This window comes from Orbicella franksi, chromosome 1 (genome assembly GCF_964199315.1).
Source record: "Orbicella franksi chromosome 1, jaOrbFran1.1, whole genome shotgun sequence".
NCBI lineage: Eukaryota > Metazoa > Cnidaria > Anthozoa > Scleractinia > Merulinidae > Orbicella > Orbicella franksi.
Window position 1 is genome coordinate 18267440 of NC_138145.1, and position 15602 is coordinate 18283041.

Sequence of the window (15602 nt, forward strand, 5' to 3'; positions counted from 1 at the left end):
GAGACTCCGGCGCTGACTGGAACACCTGCCAGCCTAGGTCCGGATCAACAAATATCGGTGGGATTCGTCGGTTATTCTTCCAGTGCAGGGCATCAGAGATGTCTTCCTTTTTGTGCACTTTGATATACGAGTGTTTGACGCGTTTTAAGGCGCCGTAAACCTCTTGAAATTTGCCCTCCAAGGGCCAGACATGCGCCGCGGTTCCGATTTGGGACAGGAAGTATAATGAGGGATCGACGTAGTCGTCGAGATAGATCTCTCTGCCTTCAGATGCATTAGAAATACCGTGATCAGTAACAAACATTAAGTTGACTTCATCAAGTAAGTTAGAATGCGACAAACGGTCTAAAAGATATCCCACAATTTCCTCATCGATTCGCTCGATCTCGTTCAGATATTCTTGAGAATAAACGCCAAATTTGTGTCCCTTGATATCAGGCTCCTCGAAGTAAACAGCAACAAACTGCGGCGGATCTTCAGAAGTAAGCCATTGTACAACTTGATCAATTCTAGAATGCCATGGCTCTGAAAAATTCAACACACAGTGAGGGGAATACGACGAGTTTGTTGCCGCCGATAGGTCTTTGTCTTTCGTCTGACAGTTCACGTTGCATATCGGTTTAGCAAAAAACGTCGGTCGATCCTCGTAACCGCCTGCACCCGGCCAAAAATATACCCCACTCACCCCTCCCTGTCTTTGGAGGGTCAACCAGATCGGTTCAGAATCGTTGTAGAACTTCGGGTCATAACTGGAACAATCACTCTCGTAAATAAACCACTCGCTGTAAAGTGGATCATAAAACACATTGGACACGATTCCGTGGCTTTCCGGGTACAGACCCGTCATATAAGTATGGTGGTTCGGCCACGTCAAGCTTGGAGTCACTGTGCGAATACACTTGGACTTGACGCCTGTTCTAGTGATGTAGTCGAGATTTGGCGTGTTCGCGAGTTTATCTTCCATAATCTGCCATCCAAGTCCATCAAGAGAAACGAGTATTACGGGATTAACTTTAGACAAAGCTGTGATTGACGTTGCAAGTGAAACGAGAACAGTCCAAACCATCGCCAAGTTCAAACTTCTCACCATCATGTTGGAAAGTGCATTCTTGTCGTGTCTGGTTCGGATTCCTCAATATATTTCAGTAATATTCTTTCCGTTTGACTTGTCAGACGCGAATTCAGTCTGAGAGCCAATCGAACATCCGCTTTTTGTTAAGCAGTGAAGTAGTTGGGCATTGAAAATTTCATATTAAACCAATCGACTTTTGTTCGTGACAAGGATACATCACTTGGAACTAAAGCTGTAGCGCCCTTGACAAGAAGATTCTCTGGAAATTCTTTTCGACAAAAACTGCCCGAGACTGAAAGGGAACAGAGAATTCTTGCAATTCAAAAAGTATTTCCTTTAAAGCGGAAATCGCTTAAACAAGCCTCATTGTTGCGGTCAGTTGGAATGCAACGCCGAGACCACTTAACAGGAATTATGCGCTCATTTGGTTTTCAATAACTTCCGTTCACTTATCGACACTTTGTGATTATCCCTTAGCAATTTAAAATCATAGCATTTTAAGAGACATTCTTAAAGTGAATGCACTAGATGTCACTTCCTGGCAGGGCATCGCCCTTTTGTGCTCAAAAACAATTAAAACTGCATAAACTATTTGATCAATCAAATGACAGAATCGAACGACCAAGACTAGGGTCTTTTTCCACCCTTCCCACATTTGATGGGGCGACCTGGGGACGAGGTTAAAGTGCCTGAGATTGCTCCTTATTTGAAAGGCTTTCCAAAATAAAGAATGGCGATTTCCTTTTTGGAATATCTTTTTTCGTGTTAAGAGATATTGACGTTTTGTGTTATGCAAATTAGGAAAGTAATGACGTTATGGGGTTTGCAACTAAAATGGTAAAATAAGCACTGAATAAAGAATATCTCTGGAAAAATTGAAGGAGTGTTCTTCACACTTGCCACCAGAAATGTACATCACAAAAGAAACAAAATGACATCTGTTGTGCTGTCACCATGACAACAGTTTTGACGCTGGCCCTGTCTTAACTAAAACTGAAATTCCCAGTTTCTGTCTTGACCAAAGACCGTCTACTCCAGCCAATCTAATGATGAAAGTGAAGACAATATGGGAACCATGTCTGTTCTAAGCCGGACCCTCGGTCCCACTTTAAAGGGTTGAAGATGAGGATATTTGTTTTTTGACAGAAAGAGACTGGAGCCAAGAGAGTTTACTTGGCAACGACACTATGGGTGTCATTTGGTCTCTTTTGTGATGTACATTTCTGGTGCCAAGTTTCAAGAATACTGCTTCAATATTTCCAGAGATATTCTTTCATTTCATAGGCATTTTAAGACAAGGTAGTCCAAACGCAAACGAGGAGAGGTTGCCAAACATTCGTTTGATGTTTGTTGATTGAGAAACTGAGTTTATGGTTCAATAGCAGAACATCACACAGTGGCGGATCTAGGGGAGGGGCCCGGGGGGCCCGAGTCCCCCCCCCCCCTATTTTGGGTGAAAAAAGAAGAAATGACTGAAGGAAGAAAAGCCGGCAGGGCCAGTAAAACAAAACCACACCCCGTCCCCCCCCTCCCGCCCCCTTAGCTCAAAGTCTGGATCCGCCACTGTCACATTGACTCGATACATTCCACATACAAGGTAAAAAAGTCGTTGATGACAATAGTTACAAACATTTTAAATAGAATTTATTTATAATTTTCCACTGACTCAGATTATTAATAACAACTGCATCTTTGGAAAAACAACAAAGCTAACATTCAGATTTTCTCTTCTGGGACGTCCTGTGACATTTTTGTCCCGACTTTATGGGACAACGACAAATTAGACGGATTAAGGTGAACACTGGTATCCTAAACGGCAGGAGGCCTGAGGTGCCAGCTGCGATAAAAGGATGATAGGCTAAACGAAACTATATTAACTAAATACCTCCTCTCTGTCTGTCTGAAACTTGGAAAACATTAGCCTGCGTGCAGGCGTCCATTATTTCCTAGAAACGATATGCTCTCGACTTCGTTTCTCTCCTTTACTAAGTTCGCGCTCGTTTATCTTGCTGCTTCACACAAGCAAGATAGGTTTGTTTTGCGAAAATGTAATGCGGGAATAGTATAGTAATTACTCTTCTTTTTTGATTTGTCCAAGGGTTGACAGTCAACAAGCAAGGGTGTGATCCGTAAAACGGCCGTTTGTTATTTCAAACGTTCGCAGAAAAGCAGTTTGTTACGAAATTAAAGCCGTCGACCCATTCCAGTGGGCTCTGGAAGAGTTGTCGTTGAGCGCACGAAACAAACATTAAAACATTCTAAATGTTGACATACTGTAAAAGATGAAACTGTCGCGCCGGTGCTTTTTATTCCAAAACACTGACTCATAAGCTAGAAAAACCAACCAAGTAATCCATTTTTTTAAACAGAAGAACGCGCCTATCAAAATCTATAAATGTACTTACTATAGTATTTGTAAGTATTTGCCCACCCAAACTTGCAAATGTTGTGATGGCAAGTTCGACGCTGATAAATAACTTCTGCTTTTCGTTCAGCTCTACTTCAAGAATTCAAAACGATTCTCTTGTTATCTACAAACGATCTGATATCCAAGCAACGTACACTTTAAATATTAAATTCTTTCAAGGACGCAAGGAAGAACCCAGAGGGCTTGATTCAATACAAATCTCTGTCACTTCTTGTTAACTATGCGTTCAGAGACAACTGCAGATTACCCGGCCACTTCAAAGCTGTACCCCTAAACAGATTGAGTACGAGGTTACGGACTCGTTCGTTTGTTTAGGCTAAGCGGTTTCGCGCCTACGAGCCTACTTGGCTACAGGGCTAACTCCAACGCTAACCGTAACCCCGTTTTAAGGCTGGTTTTCACTAGCGACAGAGTCGGAGCCGTAATGAGAAGCGTAGAGCGATACGATCGAGTGAAAATCAAACCGACGGAGTCGAAAGCAGAACACTGATTCCGCTTATGACTCTCTCGTTTATGATTTAATGAAAACTAGATTGTCGGAGTCGCAAGCAGAATAAACCAATCGCAATGCTCGATTCCAGGTGTCGTGATTGGTTGGTTCTTCCGCTTCTGTTTCCGACTCCGAAAACCTACTTTTCACTGGATTATAAGGGACGGAGTCGAAAGCGGAATCGGAAGAAAATGGAAACGTTCTGATTCTTCCGACTCCGATTGTTGATTTTCACTAGGTGGTAAGCGTTCTTACGACTTCGTCCCTAGTGAAAACCAGCCTTTAGAGCGTGTATATTACTGAAGTGGCCCAAGCGGCTCGTAACCGTGTAGCCACTGTTTTGGACGTATAGCTTCAAAGTGGCCGGGTATTTTGGAGTTAAACCCAGAGATAATACTACTTCTGGTTTTCAGTTCGATTTCCACCGTGTCAAGGCGCACGTACGAGTTACGTGACAAAGGTTCCTCCATGGCGTGACAAGTTCTCTCCGATTGTGTGACTGAAGGCGAGTCCTTTTTAAGCGGCGCGCCGGTAACGTAAGCGTGAACTCCTCTCTGATTAGATCAGATGTGTTGTGGTGTTTCCAAACCAACTAGAAGGCGGTACATGGAGGCAGGCATCGTCTTCATACGAATCTGGAGAGAGAGAACGTGAATCAGTCATCATAAAACAATCTCTTCTTTTCTCCTCAATTCAGTCGTAAGAAGAAGGGTAAAATAAAGGATGTTGCTGTTGTCTCTTCTCATCGTCTTACAATGTTTTCAGTTAGTGACACAGGAGAAGCACGTCACGTTATTCAAAAAGAACGTTAATACTGAATACTAACACAAGGACAACGCGGACAGTGCGTGGGTAACACGTGATTAGCACACGCACAGCATCATAACGCCACTTACCTCTCCCACTGTAGTGGCCAGGAGTTCCACAATATGCTGATGTGACGTCGCCACCACACTCTCGCCATTGATCTCAATAATCCTGTGACCGACTCGAACACCTCCTCTCTCCGCTATACTACCACGCATTAGACTACAAATCTAAACAGGATGAGAGCAATAATCGACTGATAAATCGTTGTGGGTAAGTCAGGTTTGTCCATCTACACGTTCTATTAATGATTCCCCTCCCCGCCCGCTTCAAAGACGGGTTCTTAACGACAAGACCAGTAGGCTTTTGTTTTTAAAGGAAAGAAAATAAAGAAAGTAACGTAGGAAAGCTTTCACAAAACATTCCGACAAGAGGGTAGAGATCGGTTCACAAATGGAATGCCCAATCTCAAAAACGTCCAAAGCCACATCTTCTTCAGCAAAACTTGTTTGTGTACGACAAAACAGTACGACGAATTCAAAGCGACGCTCAGAGACACAATAACTGATCCGCCGTCTTGAGAATCTTCCGAGCGCGAGTTGGCTTGATGAGTTATCTGTGCACCCACAGACCCCGATCTTATCCCCAGCATGACTAGATGGTCCTCGTCGTTACGACGGACGAACAACACTGACGCGAATTAAAAAATCTTGTGATTTTTCGGGTTTGGACGTTAAATAGGGCATCCATTTTCATTTGCTTCATCCTTTACCCTATGAAAGGTCAGGAAGTACTCACCCGGGAGTGATTTGCTCTCTTAGTAATAGTTTAGTCATTAGCAAGGCGCCTTATAGAGAATACTGCTTTACCATTCCATTCTGCACACTGAATCCCAGTTGATACTTGGTATCCGGTCTGTTAACCACAACTTGTACAGTCGGAGGACACGACACGATCTTCATCACGACCTTAGTGGTTGGGCGGATACTCTGTAAATAAAAACAAAAACACTCAGTTACATTCAACGAAATCAAACAACACTTAAGTTCAACCTCTTTTCACCTTGTTCTGTTTGTAAAAAAATATCTTCCCTCGAAACCCAGAGGAGCATAGATGTACTCGCAATGAAGTGTTCGTGCATCACGATTGAACAAGAATATGGAGTGTTGGTTTTTATGGAGGAAGAAAAACCAGAGAGTCCAAAGAAGAACCCTCGAGACAAAGACAAGAACCAACAACAAATTCGACCCACTTGTGTCACCAGATCCAGGATACGAACACGGGTATGAATACTGGAGGAGGCGAGTGACTGGCCACCCAGGTCAAGTGCTCAAGCCCTTTTTTTGCGGAGAGGGAGGAGGAGTAGGATTCATCTACTTTTAACCTAACATCATTTTATACTCTGTCTACAGTAAACTCACATCATTACCTTGATAATATTCTGACACTCTAACAAAGGGAGACCGACCAAACTTGTACCGTTGACCGAGAGGATCTGGTCACCAACATTGAGTCTGCCAGACTTGGCCGCTGGCCCGTCCTTTGCCATATGCGCAATAATGGCGCAAGGAATCATGGATCCCCAACCTGACTCTACGATCATGACACCAAGCATTTCAGCCGGCTTTTTATTGACAATCACCTGAAACAAAACAAAGATTGTAGAGACAAACAAGGAAGGAAGGTTAAGATTGGGGAAGTTTGAAAGGACTACAAAAGGCTGCTTGAAAATCCTTGGGTTATATTTTCCAGGATGTCATTACCATCTGCAGCGAAGATCCTTGGTGTAGATCCTCGATGTGGATCTTGGATCGTTCACCAGCTGGTCGTAACTACAGATTAGTGATTGCTTCTGCTATCCTAACAGAGATGTGCGCTGTGATATCTCCACTGAAAAATGTCTCGGAAGATTTATTTTAAAAAATCTAGTTTGAAATCATTTGCCAATGTTCAAAAGCTGCGAATTCAATCTCACCACGGTCTACTTTGTGTGGCTTCTGTTAAACTGTCACACAATCTTTCATTGCCAATGACGACTGCGTGACAAGCCTAAATAACGCTGATGTCCTGGCAACCACGTTAAGTTATCACGATGAAAAACAGCAACACCGAAGTACAGAAAGTAAGGGGAAATACATAACAAAAGAGCTAGTAATAAAAAAAGAAACAATATATGAATTTAACCTACCTCTTTGGCGTTACTTTCATCAGCCAATAACGATAAATCCTCACCGAGTATTTTTTGTGCCTCTAACACACCATTGTACTCGGCATCCTCTACAACTTCATCTGTTAAACCATTTTGTCTCAAAAACTCCTGATAAGCCACATTGAACGCCTGTCCAATACTCTTGGCTATCACCTGGGCCTAGAACAAATCAACAGGGCCATCAACAGGGCAAATTGGAAGTCGTTTAAAAATATCAATCGCGAGATGGAATAAATCTCGTCCGGTTATTGCTCTGTATTTTGCGCACAACTCAATAATCTGCGCTGCCTTTTTCATTTCAACGACCCAAAGCTAAACCCTTTAGTAAGAGGATAGTTTAATGCGAAGTTAAAACAGAGACAACAGAACATGATTTATTCTCTCCCTCTCCTCCTCTGCAATCGCCGAAGAAAACATCCAAGACATGGCAAGAAGGTGTAAATTTACCCCTCCGCATTTTCATCTTTACCCTTGAATTTCCAGGAGTGATCAAAAGGTAATTTCTTGTTATAATACCGACACATTTTCAAGCAAAAAGGTGACGAGAATAAAGAAAATCATCAACTCAGTGACATTGCCTTGATGTCCAACCAAAATCTCAGAGCTGACATGAAAAGAACTGTAGAATAACAGTAAGAAGAATTAACGTCTTGAAAAATGGGACTGAAAGGGTTATAATTACAAAAAGACATAAAACAAGCTTTGGGGAGGAGAGAACAGAATATTCACTGACTTGAATGAGTATAAAAATCATGATTAAAACAATCAACTTCCCTCATCATGATGACTGAATGGGACACTCAGTGGCCCTTTTCATTATCTAATTCTTTCATTTATGAAACTCTTTCCAAAAACTAAAAGCCCAAGATTCTTTTCGTGGATTTAAATAGTGACACTCGTTACTACCGTAACTTCCATGATTGCCGGAAATTGAACATGAATTTGATAAGAATACAAACTAGTAGGAGACTGAGGATATCTAGGTACATGGGGGGGGGGGGGGGGGTGGGGAGAGATTGTTCAAAATCCGTTCAATATGACTTATATTTCTCAAACAAACCTCGGGAGCTTGGAAGACATGGCAGGTGATCTTGATGTTTTTGTGGTCGGTCTGCGCTGTTCCTACACTCGCCAGGATCTGTGAAGGTTTCAACACCTCCTGATTGTGATGTTCCTCGGGCGGCTGGCGAGCCATGAGCACCAGAACATCCCCGATATCGGCGATAAACGACACGGTACGGAGGGCGTGATCTAACATGACTTCCTGTTGAACACGACAAGGAAGTGAACTTTCAGGTACTTGGGCAATAATTATACGTCTCTTTGCGCGCGATCTTACAAGATTAACATGGCTAATTAGGCTAACCTGGCTAATATGGCGTGATCTAACGTGACTTCCTGTTGAACACGACAGGGAAGTGAACTTAAAGATACTTGGGCAAAAATTATACGCCTCTTTTCGCGCGCTTAAAGAAGCTACATCACTGTTTGCGTATCTTGAAAAGTTTAGCCTAAATTTTTCAAGTTAGTCGTTTGTAGTCCGTGTCAATCTTCTCCATCCTTCACCACCTTTGTTCGTTTATCAATCAGCATAATCTCTTTGATTATTTTCTATCGTAGTAAACTATCATTTTCAGGTTTCCTTCAATTTGACGGTAATTTTGCACGTGGCCAAAATAATTCAATATTCCGTGACTGAGCTCCTTTAATTCGTCCACCTCTCAAAAGAAGACTAAGACTCGTCCTTAAAAACTCTATACTGAACACATATCTCTGCAGAGCTGATTTGTGCAGTGTTGTCAAGTAACAGTCAATCAATGGCACCACACACAGATCAGCCGTCACTTTGGAATGACCAGTTCCCTCTACGAGATACGCCTGCAGGGACTCATGGTAGTTGTATTCATCATCTTGGACTGGATATTTGTTTTAATGAATACAACTCCCATAATTCCATGGTACCATGAGGGAATTAGCCATTGTATCCGTCTGACAAAACGCGTTACCTTGGTTCCAGAGTTGACGACTTTTAGTCTCTCGGTAGAGATGAACAGGTCCACATCGGTGGTAGGTTGGTCCTCACCTTCAGGCACCTGTCAAACAAGAAAACCCAACGAACTACTGATGAGGAGGAACAATTAATGACATGCATTTACTTAACAAGGTTTGTATAGCCTGGGGCCAATCTCCTTTAGCGGGCAGCCCTCCCCTATGTGAGCATTTTGGGGCAAGTTGGAGGAATGCGTCATGTAAAGTAACGACAGTCTGATTACCATCACCCAAGGTCCATGCAAGCCGCACTACTGAACCAAGACATGAGGCAACCAGGATTAATAAAAACAGCAATAATATTCCCCCCCTTGGATGGGATGCTACGATCTTGATCGGAATAAAATAAGAAATAAAACCAACACCTCCCCCCGAATGAACCATGAACTTGCGCTAAAACCAAAACACGCCAGTTTTTCATAATTTAAATGGGGGGAGGGGTGGTCTTAAGTTTTCATTTATATTAACCAAGATTGTAGTCCATCACAGCATTCAATCATAGTTGGTATGAATGGATGTGGGGAAGTTCTCGTTCATTAAAGCCGTCCGTAAATGTAAGGTTGGTTCCATCTACTTTCGGTTTCTTCAATAAATCCCACAGTTACTTCTCTACTTGCTTCATGTCATACACGAGTCCAACGGTCCAAGAGAAGTGGCTTCAATTTCTAATAGCACAGAGTTCTACTGCTCTTTCCGTATAAGAACTTTCCTTCATTCCACTTCTGTGCATAAGAAAAATAGTACCAGAACAAGGTTGGTGTGGATGTTTTCATACTGTTCTTGTATTTTTGTCCACACTAACCTCGACTCTGCGACATTGTTCAATATTGCTCACACACAAACGAGGCATGGAGTCTCACCTTTATCCGTCCCACGGCCTCTTGCGCCTGCTCCATCCGTACGGCTTTGTTAGGGGACTGGGGCGACATAATTTGCGATGATCCCAGGTACTGGAAAGGAAAAAGCCAAGGAAAATGAGAAACTAAGAACTTGTATATTACATTTGAAAATAGTTTCAAAAGCCTAGCAGTATGTTTGCGTTGTATAAACTATCACTGGCAAGTCAGTTTAGAGAGTGAATAATGAAGTATCGTGCAGCGAAAAGTAGGGAAGATATTCGTTTACACACACTGCTTTTGTTATTTAAATTTCCAAGCAAGGAAACAAAAGACCTCTTTGTTTCAGCAGCCACTAGTTCTCTCACCGACATCTTAACTATTGTCATGCATTGCAGCACTTGGACTAAGCATAGGAAAAGATGTTCTCAAAAAATAATAATTGTCGGCAAATCAAGCAATTCTTCCTGCCTCGAAGCATTACGGTATCAAGTCGAAATAATATTGTCCAATTCTTCCGCAGTTTTATAGCAATGCAAAATAAAAGGAGGAAAAAGTGCTAATTCTTATCCATAAATTAACGTTAAGATCAGAACACAGTCTGGGTTAGCTATCACATTTTGTCATCTGCTAAGGCAAACATCACTTATATGAACAAATACTGTATCACGTCTGAGAAAGTGTCTCAAACGGCTCAAACACATTTGTTACTCTCACTTTTAAAGAAGTTAATCCACGAATTACACTTTCGACTTACGAATCGGCGAGACTTGCAAACAGTTATCTCTTCGTCAAAAGTAAATTCAAACCCAACACAATATTGCAATGAAAAAACGCCAATCTCTTGTGGGAAAAGTCGATTTTACAGTGTTTAGTACAATCAATATCCCTCAAACATTTCTAATAACTTAGAAGTACCACACAATTTATTAGGTCAGAGGGTTTCATTTTGGCCATTTGTTTATAGTATAACCTGTCAACAGAAACAATAGCAGGTCTTTGGGATGCAAATTCTGAAGGAAAATGATCGCGATCAGTGGAAAACATGCAAAGTACAAAAGGATGACAGACATAAAGTATTGAAACTCTATGGTAATTCCTAGATGATCGATACAATTGAAATGCGAGGACAAGACGAAATACAAAGCAGCATAACACTATTAAACAATTTTACTGACCCTTCCATAAAATACTTCTAAACAAACATTTTTAGTCGATTCGTGACTTTCGCTCGAGATTCTTTTTCCACACCGAATTGAATCAAATCTTGTGTGACTCACCGATAAACTTACATTCGACAAAATGGGGGGAAACAACTTCACGCAACCGCAGTTCTGTTTCTCGAAAGTCTGCTCTACGTATAGCTCAAAGCTTGTGCGTGGATCTGAATTTGCGTAGGAATTATTCAAACCCGCAAACCGCACATAAGATGTGTTTGACAAGGACTTACCTTGGCCGTGTACACAACTCCAAGAAGAAGGTTCCTCGGGTGATGAGGGCCTTCCCACGCTGCAAAGAGGAAGAAACAAAAGAGAAAAAAGGAAATGTTAAGTATCTGTTGCTAGAACAGGCGAGTGCGATTCTCCCTTTAAACAACTACGTAGTCACACAGTCAAACAGTTAATCAAGCTGCTAGTGGAGCAGAAATTAATTCAAATCGATTGCAGCAGCACACGATAGATCTCAGATGGAGCTGCCGCTGAAACAAGCAGAAGTTTTTCTGTGCTTCTTACCGATCGGAAGGGAATCATTGTCTTTGTGCTCGCAGAATCGGAAGAATAGCCTCACTTCCGGGATGTTGAACTCGTACTCATCAGAAACCATTTCTAGTTTTTAAGACCAAGCTACATCAGGATAACATCTGATCGTTAACACGTTTTCCCGCGCAAAAATTGCGAAGAAAGCCGCAAGGCTAACATGCGCGCGCCTCGGGCAAACTTATTTCTCACAAGAGAAAATAAAGCGGGCCTCCTCTTCCCAAACGGGCTTGGAATATTTGACAGATATGACAAGAGCGCCCACCGACTACAGGTAATTAAATATTTATACGCAAGATACCCGAAAATATGCACTGACAGACAGATAAACAAGAATTGAACAGGGAAAAACATTCTCGAGTAATTTCGCAAAGCCAGCGTCAGATACGCGAGAATTCCTCCAAGTTTAATACATTTCTGAGTACCTAGCATCCGAAATAGAAATTCTTAAGTGACGATTAATAGGAAACACAACTAATTGAGATTGCCTACATGCAGCCAGCTGTCTCGTAACAAGACGTGAAGCCTTTTCAATGAATTCGTTTAACGCATTCAGTTCTTTTCAAAATGAACGTCCTTCCATATTTACTCTATCGAGAATTACCTGCAGGATCCACACTGTAATCGTCTTCTCCGTAGGGAACCGTTTTCATTAAACAAAAACTATTTAGCGGGGTAGATGTTTTTTCCCGATTTCTTTTTTAATGCATCCAAAACATAAACAAGATTGTTTGGAAACTCAACCTGAAATCGACCTATTTTAAGAGCTAAAAAGTCTAAATTTATACGTTAGGAAGAAATAAAATAATTTGCAGTTGGCATCAGTGTAACTCGCGCATATGTCAAAACAGGAAAAACTGCCGATTCTTTCCAAACTGAATATCCATTCAGATTTTCGCACACGATCCATTTTGTTTTTTCAACCAAAGCTATTTTCGAGTTAACCCTGCTTTCATAACAAGATCTGCTCTGCATCTAGGCAGCCGACAATCTAAATTAAAATAAACTTCCTAATCCCTTTCAAACAACTTCATATCATTTCAAATGCAAAGTGAACAAATATTTAGTTTATTATTTACGTTAAATTGCTCCGTTACGACAAAGCCAAATTGGAAATTAAAATCTTCAACTTATCAGAATATTATCGACTCCTGCAGAAGTGTTATTGACAATTGTCGATTCTTTTTCATTGCTTGTACAACAAAAAAGGATTTTCTATCGGGATTTTTTTAAATTATCCCGTTTTAGATAAAATCACAACCCCACTGAATTTGAATTGTACAGCATCTTGACAAAAGATCGCCTGATCACAAATTTTCAAAGACGTAAATGGCTTTTCATTTAAGAGTCAACATTCAACAAAGCAATACAATTCGAATATTAAAATATCAACACGTATACATGTAACCATAAACTTTAGCCAGAAGGCAATCAGGTATCAGTCATACTATCACACAGCATGGCGCTGTGCAACACCGAACGAAAATTAAACACCACAAGTTAGATTAAAGGAAATCACAGCGCTTAAAAATAGGTAAAGGCAATAAATATGGGAGCAGATCTTCATTAAAGCACTCGTAAAGCTTTCGATTGTTATCCTCCGCGAGGAATCCAGAGTACTCGGAAGGTACTCCGTAAGTACTCCAGAGTACTCCGAGTACTCCGAAGGTACTCCGAAAGTACCCCAGAGTACTCGGAGTACACCGAAGGACTCCAGAGTACTCCAGAGTGCTCCGAGTACTCCGAAGGTATTCCAAAAGTACTCCAGAGTACTCGGAGTACACCGAAGGCACTCCGAAAGTACTCCAGAGTACTCCGAGTACTCCGAAGGTACTCTTAAAGTACCTCAGAGTACTCGGAATACACCGTAGGACTCCAGAGTACTCCAGAGAATTCGTAGTACTCTAAAAGTACTCCAGAGTACTCGGAGTACTCCGAACGTACTCCACACGTACTCCAGAGTACTCCGAGTGATCCTAAAGTACTCCGAAAGTACTCCAGAGTACTCGGAGTACTCTGAAAGTATTCCAAAGTACTCCGAGTCATCCGAAAGTATTCCCGAGTATTGCGAAAGTATTCCGAAAGTACTCTCCGAAGGGCTATCAAGACGCATTCAGTTGCTTCGCCACTTCAACACGAAAGTTGCGGTACTGTTTCCCTGACTGATGAGATAGATTGTGTCATCAATAAACAAAGTTTAGCACAGATCGAGGGGAGTTGAAAGAATTTTTTTGGCAATCCACGCTTAAGTATCAGAAAGGTCTTCGATTCCTATCGTCCAATCAGAACAGCCTTACTTCAGGTTACCTAAGGCTGGTTTTCACTAGCGACGGAGTCGTAGTCGGAATCGTAGTCGGAGTCGTAAGAGAGCTTACGACCTAATGAAAATCGAAAATCGGAGTAGGCTCGATTACCAGCCGCTGTCCGGGAAAGGAGCCCGCGCTCCTCCCCCGAGGAGGAACGTAGACCGGACTCGAGAAAGCGGCGGAAATCGAGCCTAAAATCGGAGTCCTACGTGGAGTCATAAAATCGACGGAATCGGAGTCGGAAAAATCAAGACGTTTCCATTTCTTCTGATTCCGTTTACGACTCCGTCTCTTAAGTTCCAGTGAAAACTAAATTGTCGGAGTCGGAAGCAGAAGCAGAAGAACCAACCAATCACAAGGCCCGGAATCGAACGTTGTGATTGGTAAGCGACGGAGTCATAAGCGGAATGGGTGTTCTGCTTCCGATCACTCTGCGCTTCTGATTACGACTCCAACTACGACTCCGTCGCTAGTGACAACCAGCCTTTAACAAGTACCCAGTCAAAAATCGCGGGCTCAGTCAAATTTCGAGCGGAAAAGGATGTTGTTCCCGGACTCCGCCCGGCCGTGTGGACAGCTTAATAGGCCATTCCCGAGTTACCTTAGGCCTCTGTTTCAAAACGAGTCCTTATGCAAAAACTTTCATAGCGAAATGAGTTTGATTAACAGGAAAATGAACCTGTAGGCGGAACACATTTTCATATGAATGGACTCGTTTTGACACAAAGGCAAAAAGCAACTCGGAAATGGCCCATTTTGTTTTATGGCCGCTTGCTTCATAGTTGGCGAACGCAGACGCATGTCCGCGCTTTTCATAGGCTGTTTGCGCCAAATAAAACGTTACCAACGGACGATTCGAACTGAGCAAAAGAGTTGCCGAGTAGGGAAAACAGGGCCAGGACAAAAGGACGGCAAAAAACAACATAATTTACAACGTGATTGGCGGTCGAAAGACACAATCTATCTATGTTTTTCTTTCTCTGTGAACTCTTGGACGCCAGCATTCCGAATTGGCCCCAGTATTTCCTAGATAAATACCGCTAGTCAGACATGTAATTACGTAGATAATCAACCTCAAACACCAAGAGTAATAAAATATTTAACAGAATATGTGCATTTCGTGATAATTCAATGCATGCGAGTATTGTTTGCACTACATACAAAGAGTAGTCAACGTGGTTTAATCCCACAAAGCAAACGAGATCAGAAACCAATTTAAGCTCAAATATTCGCTAATAAAGTACAGAAAGTTAACTGATAAGTGTAGGAACTCAGTGAGTAAAGGCAAATGTTTGGTAAGTCTTGGGGTAAGCAACTTAATGGTAATGTTGTTTTATATTAGTTTGGAAGCCTTCGCGACGCTACGTATGCAAACAAATTTAATGCAAACGATTGCATTCAGGAAGGTTTGCTTCCCGTTCAGAAGGACCCGCTGCGCTCCATACCGAGACCATCAAATTCGCTAAACTTTATTCCATTTTCCTCGAGAAGAAACAAATGATTCTAAATTTTCTTAGGTCAGCCGAATTAACAAGTAAACCCCAACTTGAAAATGAAAACCGACTAAAATTATATCGATGATTCTTACCTGGGTTCCGTTCACGGGCTTTACTTGCAGCCTGTAAAAGTGAAAACACAAATGCTTTGT

The 15602-nt window shown here is 41.9% G+C and overlaps 2 protein-coding genes across 2 annotated transcripts in view; both read right to left on the reverse strand.

Moving 5' to 3' along the window:
- Positions 1 to 1221, reverse strand: part of LOC145483564 (ectonucleotide pyrophosphatase/phosphodiesterase family member 5-like) — a 1709-nt gene extending 488 nt beyond the window's left edge. Inside the window, exon 1 of the mRNA XM_081462102.1 lies at positions 1 to 1221. This exon is cut by the window's left edge and continues 488 nt beyond it. Within this exon, the coding sequence (XP_081318228.1) occupies positions 1 to 1093 (1093 nt within the window). The 5' untranslated portion in view covers positions 1094 to 1221.
- Positions 1222 to 2694: 1473 nt separating this feature from the next.
- The window catches only part of LOC145494609 (uncharacterized), a 28077-nt gene continuing 15169 nt past the window's right edge, over positions 2695 to 15602 (reverse strand). The window contains exons 5-14 of the mRNA XM_081474138.1: positions 15543 to 15573; positions 11342 to 11400; positions 9916 to 10005; positions 9013 to 9099; positions 8067 to 8270; positions 6986 to 7165; positions 6227 to 6439; positions 5667 to 5786; positions 4887 to 5027; positions 2695 to 4625 (exon numbers count right to left, since the gene is read on the reverse strand). Of these exons, the coding sequence (XP_081330264.1) occupies positions 4554 to 4625; positions 4887 to 5027; positions 5667 to 5786; positions 6227 to 6439; positions 6986 to 7165; positions 8067 to 8270; positions 9013 to 9099; positions 9916 to 10005; positions 11342 to 11400; positions 15543 to 15573 (1197 nt within the window). The 3' untranslated portion in view covers positions 2695 to 4553. The remainder of the gene's footprint in view (positions 4626 to 4886; positions 5028 to 5666; positions 5787 to 6226; positions 6440 to 6985; positions 7166 to 8066; positions 8271 to 9012; positions 9100 to 9915; positions 10006 to 11341; positions 11401 to 15542; positions 15574 to 15602) is intronic.